General features: G+C 48.0%; 1 protein-coding gene and 1 pseudogene across 1 annotated transcript; one reads left to right on the top strand and one right to left on the bottom strand.

Moving 5' to 3' along the window:
- The first annotated feature begins 3,881 nt into the window (after positions 1-3,881).
- LOC102847137 lies at positions 3,882-6,322 on the top strand (annotated as a pseudogene).
- A 3,556-nt stretch (positions 6,323-9,878) lies between these two features.
- TPSAB1 (tryptase alpha/beta 1) lies at positions 9,879-11,095 on the bottom strand. The gene is made up of 5 exons (XM_006897456.1): positions 11,035-11,095; positions 10,750-10,915; positions 10,392-10,657; positions 10,129-10,292; positions 9,879-10,043 (listed from the first exon to the last, which is right to left on the bottom strand). The coding sequence occupies exons 1-5, from the start codon at positions 11,093-11,095 to the stop codon at positions 9,879-9,881; spliced, it is 822 nt and encodes a 273-aa protein (XP_006897518.1).
- Between the last annotated feature and the right edge of the window lie 811 nt (positions 11,096-11,906).

Raw genomic sequence — 11,906 nt, forward strand, 5'->3', positions numbered from 1 at the left:
CCCTCTCCAAGGATTAGTCCCTCCTTGCAACATGTCCAAATTACTTCCTACGAAGCTTCAGAATCCTTGCCTCCGAGGAGTAGCCTGGTTTCATCCTCTCCAGGACGAACTTGCTCATTCTCTTAGCAGTCCATGGTATATTCAACACTCTTCTCCAACACCACAGCTCAAAGGCAACAATTTTTTTATCATCCCCAGTCATTGTCTAGCTCTCTGATGCATAGCAAGTGATTACAAAGATCATGGCCTAATTTGGCACTCCTTAGTCTCCAGGCTGACATCATTGCTCTTTAGTACTTTGGCAAGGTCTCTGTCAGCAGACTTTCCCAACACAATACATCCTTTAATCTTCTGGCTGCTGGTGCCAAGAGTGTTGATTGTGGAGCCAAGCAAACTAAAGCTGTTTACAATCTCAATCTCTTCACCATCCATCACATGCTGCCAATTGGCCCAGTAGTGAGAATCTTTGTTTACTTTGATACTGAGCTTCAATCCATATTGAAGGCTGCAGTCCTTGACCTTCTGCAGCAAGCGCTTCAGGTCCTCCTCAGTTTCAGCAAGCTGGGTTGTGTCATCTGCATAAGCGAATACTAATAATTTTTCTAGTTCTAGTTGGCCTGTCTCTCTCCTGACCCCACCGACCTCTGCTAGAAAATCAAAGCCACTTTTCAAACTGACAGTCCCTCATTGGGAGGGAACAAAGTCCTGTCAGTAATGCAAGCACATGCTTACCTGGGTTGCTCATCTGTGTCTGAGTTTATTTACCCACCTGTGGTGAACACTGTCATGGCTTCCACCGCATCTTTGGTTGTTGTTCAAGGTGAAATCTGACTTGTCCACTTGGGGACAAGTTCTCTGTGGATGAGTGAATTGTTGTTTGCTGTGTGGAGTCAGAACCTGAATTGTTGTTGTGTGCTGTGTGGAGTCAGAACCAACTCATAACTGAACCTCCAGTGGTTCTACAGAGGCTTTAAATCATGCGGGAAGAGATTGCCCATCTTTCTCCCATAGAGCAATTGGTAAATTCATGAAGAAGCACAAGGAAGTCATTGATGGTCTTGATTATTGGGGAATGACTCTCCTGCTTGGGTTAGGAGTGACACTGGAGGTCCCCACTTCCATCCCTAATAGTCCAAACAGAATTTTGTTAAGATGCCAGAAGGACATATCTGAAATGCTTCCTGATCTTGGTGACCTCTGGAGAAGGGCTCTGTGCACAGGCTTGCTGATTGGATATGAAGATGAGACTGCCAGCATGTATCAAGTAGCATGTGGTAGCACATAGCCTATAGTGTTATGACATGGGTTGTGTCAAACATTGCTTCACAGCATGCAGCATGTGTCATGTAGCATGTGATATGTAACATGTTTCATGCAATGTGCTATAAATTGTCATGCAGAATGTTGTGATATAATGTATTGTGTGTATTGTGAAGCATGTTGTAGCACGTGACACACAGAAAGTTGTAGCGTGTTCCATGTTGTGGCGTGTGCCACATTGTAATGCATGCCACATAATCTTGTTGCAACATGTGTCCTCTTTTTACATGTTTCATGCCATGTGTTATCAGAATGTTGATATGCCAAATGCTGTGTTACAGCACTTAACAACATAGAGAGAGACCTGTTGGACTGAAAGCGATGCTACCAAGCCACAGGTGGGTGACTCTAATCCATGGCCCTATGGTCTGTCTTTGTTTTTGGTGACACATTCTTCTAGGTCGTATAGCCATGGTGTGTCCACTTGCTGTACAGAGACAACTCGTGGTTGCTGTGAAGCTGAACACTGTGACACTGATGTGTCAAATGCGATAATGATTACCCGTGGTGGACAGTGTTTGGTGGCGCTCCTCGGCTAAAACAAGCATGGAAGGAGGAGTGGCATCCACTTCCCTAAATAGCTTGCCTGGGGAAACCCTACGAACATGGAGAAAGGATGAAAGACACACAACTATCGAGGACTTTCGTTCAGAGGATCGCTATGAGTCGCCTACGACTCGATGGCACTTATCAACAACAACAATAGCATGAAGCTGTGCTGTACAGCACACTGCAGCACATTTCATGTAATGTTTTGTGGCATGTGCCATGTAAATATTGCCATATATCATGTCATAGCATGAAGCATGTTCATTACTATCAGTAGTACTTCCCTATTGCTGACTGAATGCTTTTTCATTAAATGAACTGAATACAGTTCCTAATTCTCTGTGGGGTGTGTTTGAGGGATTTGTGGATTGTGACCAGTGTGTGGCAGTAGCTCTCCATGTGCTTTGGGAGGCGCATGTGGCAGGTTCTGCATATGAGCAGTCAGTTCCTCATAGCGTGAAGACAAGCGGCTAGGCGGGGGCTACCCAGAATGGGGAGTGGGGGAAGACAAGGACTCACACACAGAGGAGGGAGCCAGAGAGGGGGTGTGTATGTGTGGGTGCTGTCACTTAGCAGCACAGTGTATGAGAGAACTCTAGAAGGCACAGCGCTCTGGGGTCTCATAACCTGCCCTGCTGACCCCGTGAGTAGACCCACACTCCGCAGAGGTTTCAATGGTGATTTTTCTGAAGTGAATCACCAGGCCTTTCTTCCAAGGTACCTCTGGGTCACCTCCACCTCTTTGGTTTGCAGTCAAACTCTGAACTCTTTGCAAAACTGAGCAAATGTTTTAATGCATCATGTTAATTCATTCGTTACAGCACATGGACAGTCTCAATGTAGGGTGCTGATGCAGGGGAAGCTGGTATAGGGTGTATGAGCTTTCTATTCTAGATCTGAGGGAGCACTGGTCCATGGGGAATTGGTTTGCTAACCCATAGGCAGTTCAAATCCACTTGAGGCGCCTTGGGAGAAAGATGAACAATCTCCTCCCATGCAATTTACAGACTTGGATACCCAACAGAGCATTAGCTGTGAGTCATTTTGACTTGATAGCACTGAAATGATGATGAGATACTATCTTTGCAGTTTATCTTGCACATAAGATTGTTCTACACTACAAATATGGCCAACAAAGAACACAGTTACAAACACACATGCAACACTAAAATAAACACATATATGTATAATAAGATGCATGCACATTTTACATATTGTTCGTATAAAATAAAGATGACAGAACTTTGATGCCTTTGAACTGTGGTGCTAGAGAAGAGTACTGATGATCACATGGGCTGCCAAAAGACAAAGAGATGTGTCTTGCAAAAATGCAGCCAGAATGCTCCTTGGAGACAAAGATGGTGACGCTTGCCTATCATCCTTCAGACATGTAGCTAGGTGAGGCTATTCCTTGGAAAGGAAGATCATGTTTGAAAAGATGGAGGATCAGTGAAGAAGAGGAAGACCCCAATGAGATGAATTGACAGGTGACTTCAGCAATTGACTCTAAGTGTCTCAGAGGTGATGAGGATGGCACAGGATAGGGCAGGGTTCAGGTTGGCTGTTCATAGGGTCTCCATGAATCGTGTTAAACTCAACGACACCTAACACCACCACCTGTAAAATAAATATACATATGTGTGTGGATTCACTCATATATGTATAGTCAGGAGATCACAGGAGACATAGTGCACAGGGAAAGTGAAGTCAGGGACCTCTCCAAATTATTGGGGGCAGCAGCTACGCAACCAGGTTTGTGAGACTATAGCTTAAATAAAAGGGGTTGGATTTTCAAGATAACATGATCTTGGAAAAGCTGCGAATGAAGTTCCTGCAACTTTTGGTGGCGATCAGGGTTATCAAGACTTCTCAGCGAGTCACTGTTTCCCAGCCGGCTGGGTTGTACAGTCTCCAGCCAGGGCTCTCCGTCTCTATGATCATGTAAACATAGAGCGGCTCCTCCGGCCCAGGTGCGAGGGCTGCGCATGAGCAGTAGCTGCAGCAGCGGAAAGATGGCGGAGGAAGAGCAAAGGAAAACAATCCCATTGGTTCCAGAAAATCTCCTGAAAAAGAGGAAGGCATATCAGGCTCTTAAAGCAACACAGGCCAAGCAAGCACTTTTGGAAAAGGAGAAGCAGAGAACAGGGAAAGGGCTCCGGGTCAAGCAACTGGAATCATTCGTGATTGATTCCCAACAACAGCAACGTGACAAAGTAGACGTCAGACGACTAGAAGTGAAACCGCGTGCTTGGATGTGCCAGATGAACATTCCTTGGCCTTTGCGATGCACATTTGGGATTAATGGCGTGAGTCACCTAGTGCAGAGGACCATTGCAAGACTCCGCCTAGGATTTTCAGTGGTGTCTTTGTCAAAGTGACCCCTATAACTCTAAAAATGCTGCGTACAGTGGAACCTTATGTAACTTGGGGGTTTCAGAATCTAAAGTCTGTCCGGGAACTCATCCTGAAACGTGGACAAATTATTGAGGAACAATGTTATCGGTTTGAGGACTAAAGTGTGCTTGATTCAGACTTTTCCGTCACTTGGTAAGCATCTTAGAGCTTAACAATGAATAATGATAGAAGAATTGATGGCTTTGAACTGTGGTGTTAAGAGTGATGAAGGTCCCATGGACTGCTAAAAGAACAAACAGATATGTCTTGGAGAGTGCTCCTTGGAGACAAGGATGTCAAAGCTTCATCTCACACATACTTTGGGCATGTTGCTAGGAGAAGTTATTCCCTGGATAAGGACATCATGCTTGGAAAGATGGAGGAGTGGCAAAGGAGCAGCAGAGCCTCAACCAGGTGGATTGATACAGTGACCGTTGCAGTGGGCTGTAGTGTGTCAGCGATGAGGTGGATGGCCAGGATAGGACAGGGTCCAAATCTGTTATTCACAGGGTCGTTATGAGTCATACTCAACTAGAAGACACCTAACAACAGCAACGAGAAGATGTGTATACGTCCACCACTGCTGTTGAGTCACTTTTTATCAGATGTCTGAGATTGTACATCTTTATGGGAGGAGACTTCTCAGAGCAATCTTCTTTTCATGGAGTGGCTAGTGGATTTGAACTGCCAGTTTTTCCATGAGCAGCACACTCACCACCAATATTTTATGAAATATATGCCTATATATTTTTTTTGTCCTGTTGTTGTTGTCGTTACTATGTACAACAAGTCAGAACCAACTCATAGCTGACCCTCCCAAAGGTTTCCAGAGGCAGTAAATTGCATAAGAGGAGATTGCCCATCTTGCTCTTATGGATTTGAACCACATGCCTTTGAGATGACAGCACAGGTCCTTACCACTAGGCCACTAGAATTCCCTTTTTTGGTCCTAGATATTTGATTTATTCTGTAGCATTCCTTATGTTTATTTTATTTCTTGTATTTATTATTTACCTTATCTGTTATCTATTATCTTTATTGTTATATATTGTTATATTATTATATGTGTTATATATCTATGCTTATTATATGTTGTTCCTAGGAAAACAAACAGATTTGTCCTGGAAAGGGTTAAACCGGGTAGCTCCTTGGAGGCAAGGATTCTGAGGCTCCGTCTAACATACTTTGGACATGTTGTGAGGAGAGACCGGTCCTTAGAGAGGGACAGCGCAGGAGAGGAAGGCCTTCTATGAGGTGGATTGATTCGGTGACTGGGATAATTGGGATGGGAGTGTCAGAGACAGTACGATTGGCACAGGACAGAGCGGAGTTTAGGGCTGTTGTACATAGGGTCGCTATGAGTCGCCTGCGACTCATAGCGACCCTATGAAGGAGAGTCCTTGATGTTTGGGTGCCTTTCATCCTCTCTCCAAGTTCATAGGGTTTCCGGAGGCAAGCTATTATGGAAGTGGACTCCACTCCTCCTTCCACGCATACTTATTATATATGTATTGTTTTTTAAAAAATACAGTCCAAGGTGCAGACTGCCCCTGTCCCTATAGCTGGAGTCCCCTGTCCCTATAGCTGGTGTCCCCTGTCCCTATAGCTAGTGTCTCAAGGCCTCTACTCCTACCATATCTCTGTCCTACATCCGCCCCTGGTCCCATGACCTCACACCAGAGCAGATGGGCACAGTCATACAGCTTTGTGGCCTGGTGCCCTCTGTCTGCCCAAAGCGGTGTCCAGCCCATTGCTCTCTCATCCACGTCTCACAATATCTGCTGTGCTTGAATCCATTGTTGCAGGTGGTGACCATCTCATTGAGGGCCTTTCTCTCAGGGAGAAACTGAGTCACAAGGAGGAGCACCTGATAATTCTCCATGATGTGGCTGCACAGCTCGGCCCTGGGCTCCTGGCCAGCAACTGCAATCAGAGCATATTGATCCTCTAGTCTGATGAGAGGTCATGGACACCCCATCCATGCACAAGTGTGGGGCCAACAGTGAACGCCAATGGCTGGTCCTCCCATGACAGCTACATCCTTGGAGCTCATGCCTAGAAGGTGGGAGCAGTGTGAACCTGGATAGAGGCCCATATCCCAGGCCTTTCCCTAGGCTGGAATCCTCATGCTGCCTATGGAGAGAAGGGATGCATCCCAGACTTCCTACCTCTTTCAGCTCCATTTTCCTTTAGTCTTGGGAGTCCTTCTCCCACATGTGCCCCACTCCACAGCTTCCTCCAAACCTGGAGTGGGGATCTGGGTCTGTCTGCAGGGACCTGACCACCTGAACTCCCTCCCACTCTGGAAGACCCCATGTCTAACTCAGCCTGACGCTGTGGACACATGGCCTTGCTTCCCTGATTAGAGATGATACTCCTTATCTATCAACTGTCACAGCCTGAGTGGACGTTGTTTATCAGGGATCTGGGTCAGATAAGGGGTAAACCTTGACTGTTGGCCCCAGGACTGCTCTGCTGCCTGGCAACACACACACATACGTGTGTACACACACACACATGAAAAGCCCTGTGACACCTTCTTGTAAAAAATGGATTCTTTGGGATTAAAAAACCTTGGAAGACTTCAAGGTTAAAACATGCATAAAAAGGAAAAAAATTATAGAAAAAGGGAACAATGAAGGATGACAGTACTCAGGGTGAAGGGAACTATGAACTGGAATGCCCAAGACAGTTTAGGGTAATGAGATTATTCTACCTGATACCTAGGACACATGACTACAAATTTGTCAAACCTACAGGACTATAATGCACAGTGAAGCCTGCTTTAAGTGCAGTTCTCCGGGGAGTTACAATGTATCTGTGTACATTCCTCAGTTGTAACAAAATGTCCTGTTACTGTCCTTGTTATGTAACTGTAGAGTCAGAACTGACCCATAGCTGACCCTTCAGTGGGTTTCCAGAGGCAGATAATTGCGACTGGAAAAGATTGCACATCCTTCTCCTGCAGAGCCGCTGGTGTCCTTGAACTACGTGCCTTCAGAATTGCAGCACAGCGTCTTGCCACAAAGCCACCAGAACTCCCTAACAAATGTCCTATGAGATACAAAGCGTAAATAACAGATGTGAGAGGGCACTCTGGTGGCTTAATGGCAAAGAATTGTACTTCCAAGCCAAAGGCACACAGTTCGAATCTACAAACGACTCTAGGGAGAAAGATGAACGCTTTTCTATCACACAATTTACTGACTGAAAATACTTAAGGGTCAACTAGAATTTGCTTCCAACTGGAAACCAATGACAATACAACAATGTAAAAACTATGATGTATCCCTTAAAAAAATAGCAGATGTGAAAATGGAGAGGAGGAAGTTGAGATAGCTCTGGATTTTTGGCTCTCTTTTATTTTTCTATAAACTTAAAACTGCTCTAAAAATGCAGCTGCAAGGCACATCAAGTTGATTTTCAATTTATAGCAACCCCGTGGGACAGGGTAGAGCCACTCCATAGGATGTGACAGCCTGTGTGTGTGTTGAGCGAGAGTTTACAAAGTAAACTGGCTTTCCACTCAACCATTCATACATATTATGGTTTTATAACGTTCACTACCATCCCCACGCTGTAACTTTCTGCTTCCTGGACTGATGCTTGATTCCATTTATCCTTCTGTCCTACTACACTCCCTACCTCCTGAGCCAGTGCTCCCCTTTTGCTCTTCTGTGACTGACTGTTCCACCGAGGGAGTGCCTCCTGTCTTTTGTCTGAAAGCTGAGCCACAGGAGTGAGTTTTGTTCCAGGTTCAGAGTGACTAGGAGCCTATAATGTCTAAATGGCGTGGTTGCTTCAGTTGTTATGTGCTGTTGAGTCAAAACTGACTCACAGTTGACCCTCCAGTGGGTTTTCGGTGGCTGTGTGGGAGGAGATGGCCCGGGTTTCTCTCTTGAAGGGGCTAGTGGATTTGAACCACCTGCTTTTGGGCTGGCAGCAGCACTCTTTACCATTAAGCTCCCAGAGTTCCCCGTCAGGCCAGTGAGGCTGGCCATTGTTATGTTTTTGAGCTTTGTTCTGCATTTTTCAGCCACTCTGTCCAGGACTTTCATCTATGATCCCTTTATAGTGGCGACAGTGAGACAGCCTGTGATCTGTACGGGAGCAGATGGCCTGGTCTTTCTCCCAAAGAGCTGCTGGATGGGTTTGAACCACCAATCTTTGGGTTAGCCGCTGAATATACGATTGTACCATCAGGCTCCTTGCTTTAGAACTGAAATCTATTAAAAACATAAAACAAAACAACTTCCTGAGGTGTCATCTCCCGGGTGCCAAGATGGAGAAGTGAGCGCAGAGACTGGCAGCCACCATCCCGTGTGCTTGGAGTGGCATTTTCTAGAATGACCGTGGAATCCAGCAGACCCCCACCCTGGCACACCCACAGACAGGGGCAGAGGAGCCACACAAGAGCGCCAGGGGCAGCCCTTCCTAAAAACCCAGACTTTTTAAAAAAACAACACAAATGTCTGCTGGAAAACTGAATATAGTTACAAAACTGAACATCTGTTCCTGGATGAAATGCAGTCAGTGCACTCGTCAGAGGCCAGGTAGAGACTTTGTGCCTGTTGTCGGGGCTGCTGATCCCTGATGCTAAGGTAAGAGGGTCAGTGAAAGAGAAGAAGGCCTGCAATGAAATGAATCAGGCCCAGCACTGGACAGGAGTTCATTCTATTGTACACCGGGTCACTATGAGTCAGAGTTCACTGGACAGTCCCTAACAGTGACAGTGACATGCTATGACAGGCTGTCCTGTGCCCTCTGGAGGGTTGGGAGGTGATGCTGTGGTCAGCTGTGAGGAGAACGCTATGAGGGGGAACCTCATGTGCAAAGACAATCAGCTCCTTGCAAACCCCACTGCCATGCTGAACATTACATCCTGGATACAGGGTTCCACCTCCATTAGAAATAGTAACCATTGGGGGTGGGAGGGGGTTGCGGGAGCAGGGGATTGTATACCAACAAAGAAGTTTATCTTTTGCTTTTCAAAGAGAGGAACAAACTGGGGTGGGGGGCAGGGGATAGAGAAAATAATGCAATAATGAATGAATGGAAATCCAAAATCTCTGTAAATGTTCATTAAAATAAAATACTTAAACAATTAATAAAATAAAATTTAAAAAATAGTAACCGTTGTATAGTGGAGTATACTGGGGTGGGGGGGATTGTATAACAATGAAACAATTTTTCTTCTACTTTTCAAAGAGTGAATTTTCTTCTTCTTTTTAAAGAGAAGAGTGAACTGGGGGGAAGGGTGGGTAGGGAGAAAAGTGCAACAATGAATGAATGGAAATCCAAAGCCTCTGTAAACGTTCATTAAAATGAAGAATAATAGAAATAGTAACCATGGCCACGCCTGCTTTCCATGAACTTTAATGAGATACAGCACTGCGGAGGGGTGAGCAGGCCTCCTTCGCAGCTACCTGGGCAAAGGCCTGGGGCAGAGGTGGGGTCAGGGAGGAGAGGGGACCTCAGCAGCAGATGATGACTCAAAGTAGGAAGGAGGCCCTGGGGAGGAAACATGGTGGGATGGGGTGGCCCTCTGGGCAAGAAGCTGCAATATGGGTCAAAGGGGCAAGGGATCAAGGGGCCTGGAAGCTCCATTCCTCAGCTCAGAACTCCTTGGGGACATAGAGGTAGATCCAGTCCAAGTAGGAGGTGACACGGGTGTAGATGCCGGGTCGGTTGGGCTGGGCACAACCATCACCCCAGCTGACCACACCTGCCTGCATCCAGGTCCCGTTCACCCTGCACACCAGCGGCCCTCCAGAGTCTCCCTGGGGGTGGGGCGGGGAAGGTCAGTGCTGGCTGAGAGGCTGAGGGGCAGGCAGGGCTGTGGGGGAGGACACAGGGGGCCCCCACCTGGCAGGAGTCCTTGTGAGTGTTTCCAGCACACATCATGTCATCGTGGATGATGTGGACGTTATCTCCTGTCTGGAGGCCGGTGTGGTAGTTGTTGTCACAAAGACTGTTCTCCACGATGGGGACCTTCACCTGCTTCAGGGGGAATGGTGGTGGCAGGGATTCTGGAGAACGAGAGCAGAAGACGAGGGAGGGGGTGGAAGCGTAGGGTCCCCCATAGGGACCACCCTTTCCCACAACTCTCCACTGTCCTTGACACTCACCCCCATTGTTCACGTCCCCCCAACCGGTCACCCAGCACGACATCCCTGGAGAGAAGGTCTGAGAGGCAGGAGGCAGGGAGATGAGCTGCACGTGGCTGGAGGTGTTCACTGGCTCCTGGAGCTCCAGCAGGGCGATGTCAGCTCCGCTTTCTGCAGCATAGAAGTTGGGGTGCACGATGATCCTGCTGATGGGCAGCAGCTGGTCATGGTAGTACAAGTGCTGTTCACGGAGCTGCACCCTGAGAACTGAGGGGTTCACAATGTTCCTGGGGAGAGGAGAGAGGCCAGCTTGGGGGTCCAGCCACTATGGACACAGCCTTTCCCAGTTGCCCCCACCAACCATGCACCTGGTACTCACGGTCCGACGCAGTGGCCTGCAGTCAGCACCCATTGGGGGTGCACAAGGGAGCCCCCACAGAAGTGCATCCAGAATTCCCTGTGCACCCGCAGGCTCACCTGCCAGGGCCACTTGTTCGCAGGGGCCTCTTTCCCCCCAACAATGACTGCTCGCTCCAGGACTGGGGCTGGGGGTAAGAGAGAGGGTGACATCAGGGATTAGGAGCAACTTCAGCCTTGGTGCAGCCCTCCCATGCAAGACAGTCCAGGGTGTCTCTGACACTCATGCCCAAGGGCCAAGACTCACCAGGGGCCCCATGGGTCAGGCCTGCCAGGAAAGACAGCACCAGCACCAGAAGGGTCAGCATCTGGAGGAGTGAAGAGGGATGAGTGAGTCTTGCTGGGGTCTGCAGAGGGCAGGTTCAGGGGAGTCAGGGGTAAGTCCACCCTCAGACGTCTAGGGTCTCAACACTGCACAGTGACACTCAGAGAGTTGGGTCTTTGAGAGAGAGAGGATCTACCCTGGCCAGTCTCTGCCACTCTCTGATGAGCCAATTTCCCTTCTCCATTTATCTCTCCAGAGGAGAAGGGAGTGGGAGGGGCATACCCTCTCCAATCCAGAGGGAGGATGACTCAAGACACAAGACCCATGTGACAAGGGTTCCTACCACCCAGGCACTCATCTTGGTACCCTTAGGGGATTGACCCCTCGGGGGGGGGGGGGGGCACATCCCAGCTTCTCAGGTCAGGGCCATGCAAGGTCCTCAGTCCATTCCAGATGGTGTGGGGAGTTCAAGTCACCACTCAGCACTGTCCAGACCTCCATCTATATAATAAGCATGGAGGTAAGTAGCACTGGTTTCCTCAGCTGAAGGTTCCTGAGGACTGGGTGGCTGCTGGACAGGATGCAGCTGCATCTGGAACTTGCCATGTAAATCAATGTCCACAGCTGCTATTCCATCTCAGGAGTCTCACAGGAAGCCCATGGCCACGGCTCTCAGCAGAGAGGGAACCACTGGGAGGGTTACCTTCACTGGACACCCATCCCTTACAGTGCCCTCAAACTTGGAGTGGGGTGCTCCAAGAAGCCTTGCTGGGCATAGGAAGAAACAGCACAGGAAGGAAATGGATTAGTATCCTTTACCAGGAGGGGGCATCACTGTCTCTGGCAGGATGTGG

This window comes from Elephantulus edwardii, unplaced genomic scaffold, assembly GCF_000299155.1.
Source record: "Elephantulus edwardii isolate Elephantulus edwardi_28Jun2011 unplaced genomic scaffold, EleEdw1.0 scaffold00209, whole genome shotgun sequence".
In the NCBI taxonomy this organism is placed as follows: domain Eukaryota; kingdom Metazoa; phylum Chordata; class Mammalia; order Macroscelidea; family Macroscelididae; genus Elephantulus; species Elephantulus edwardii.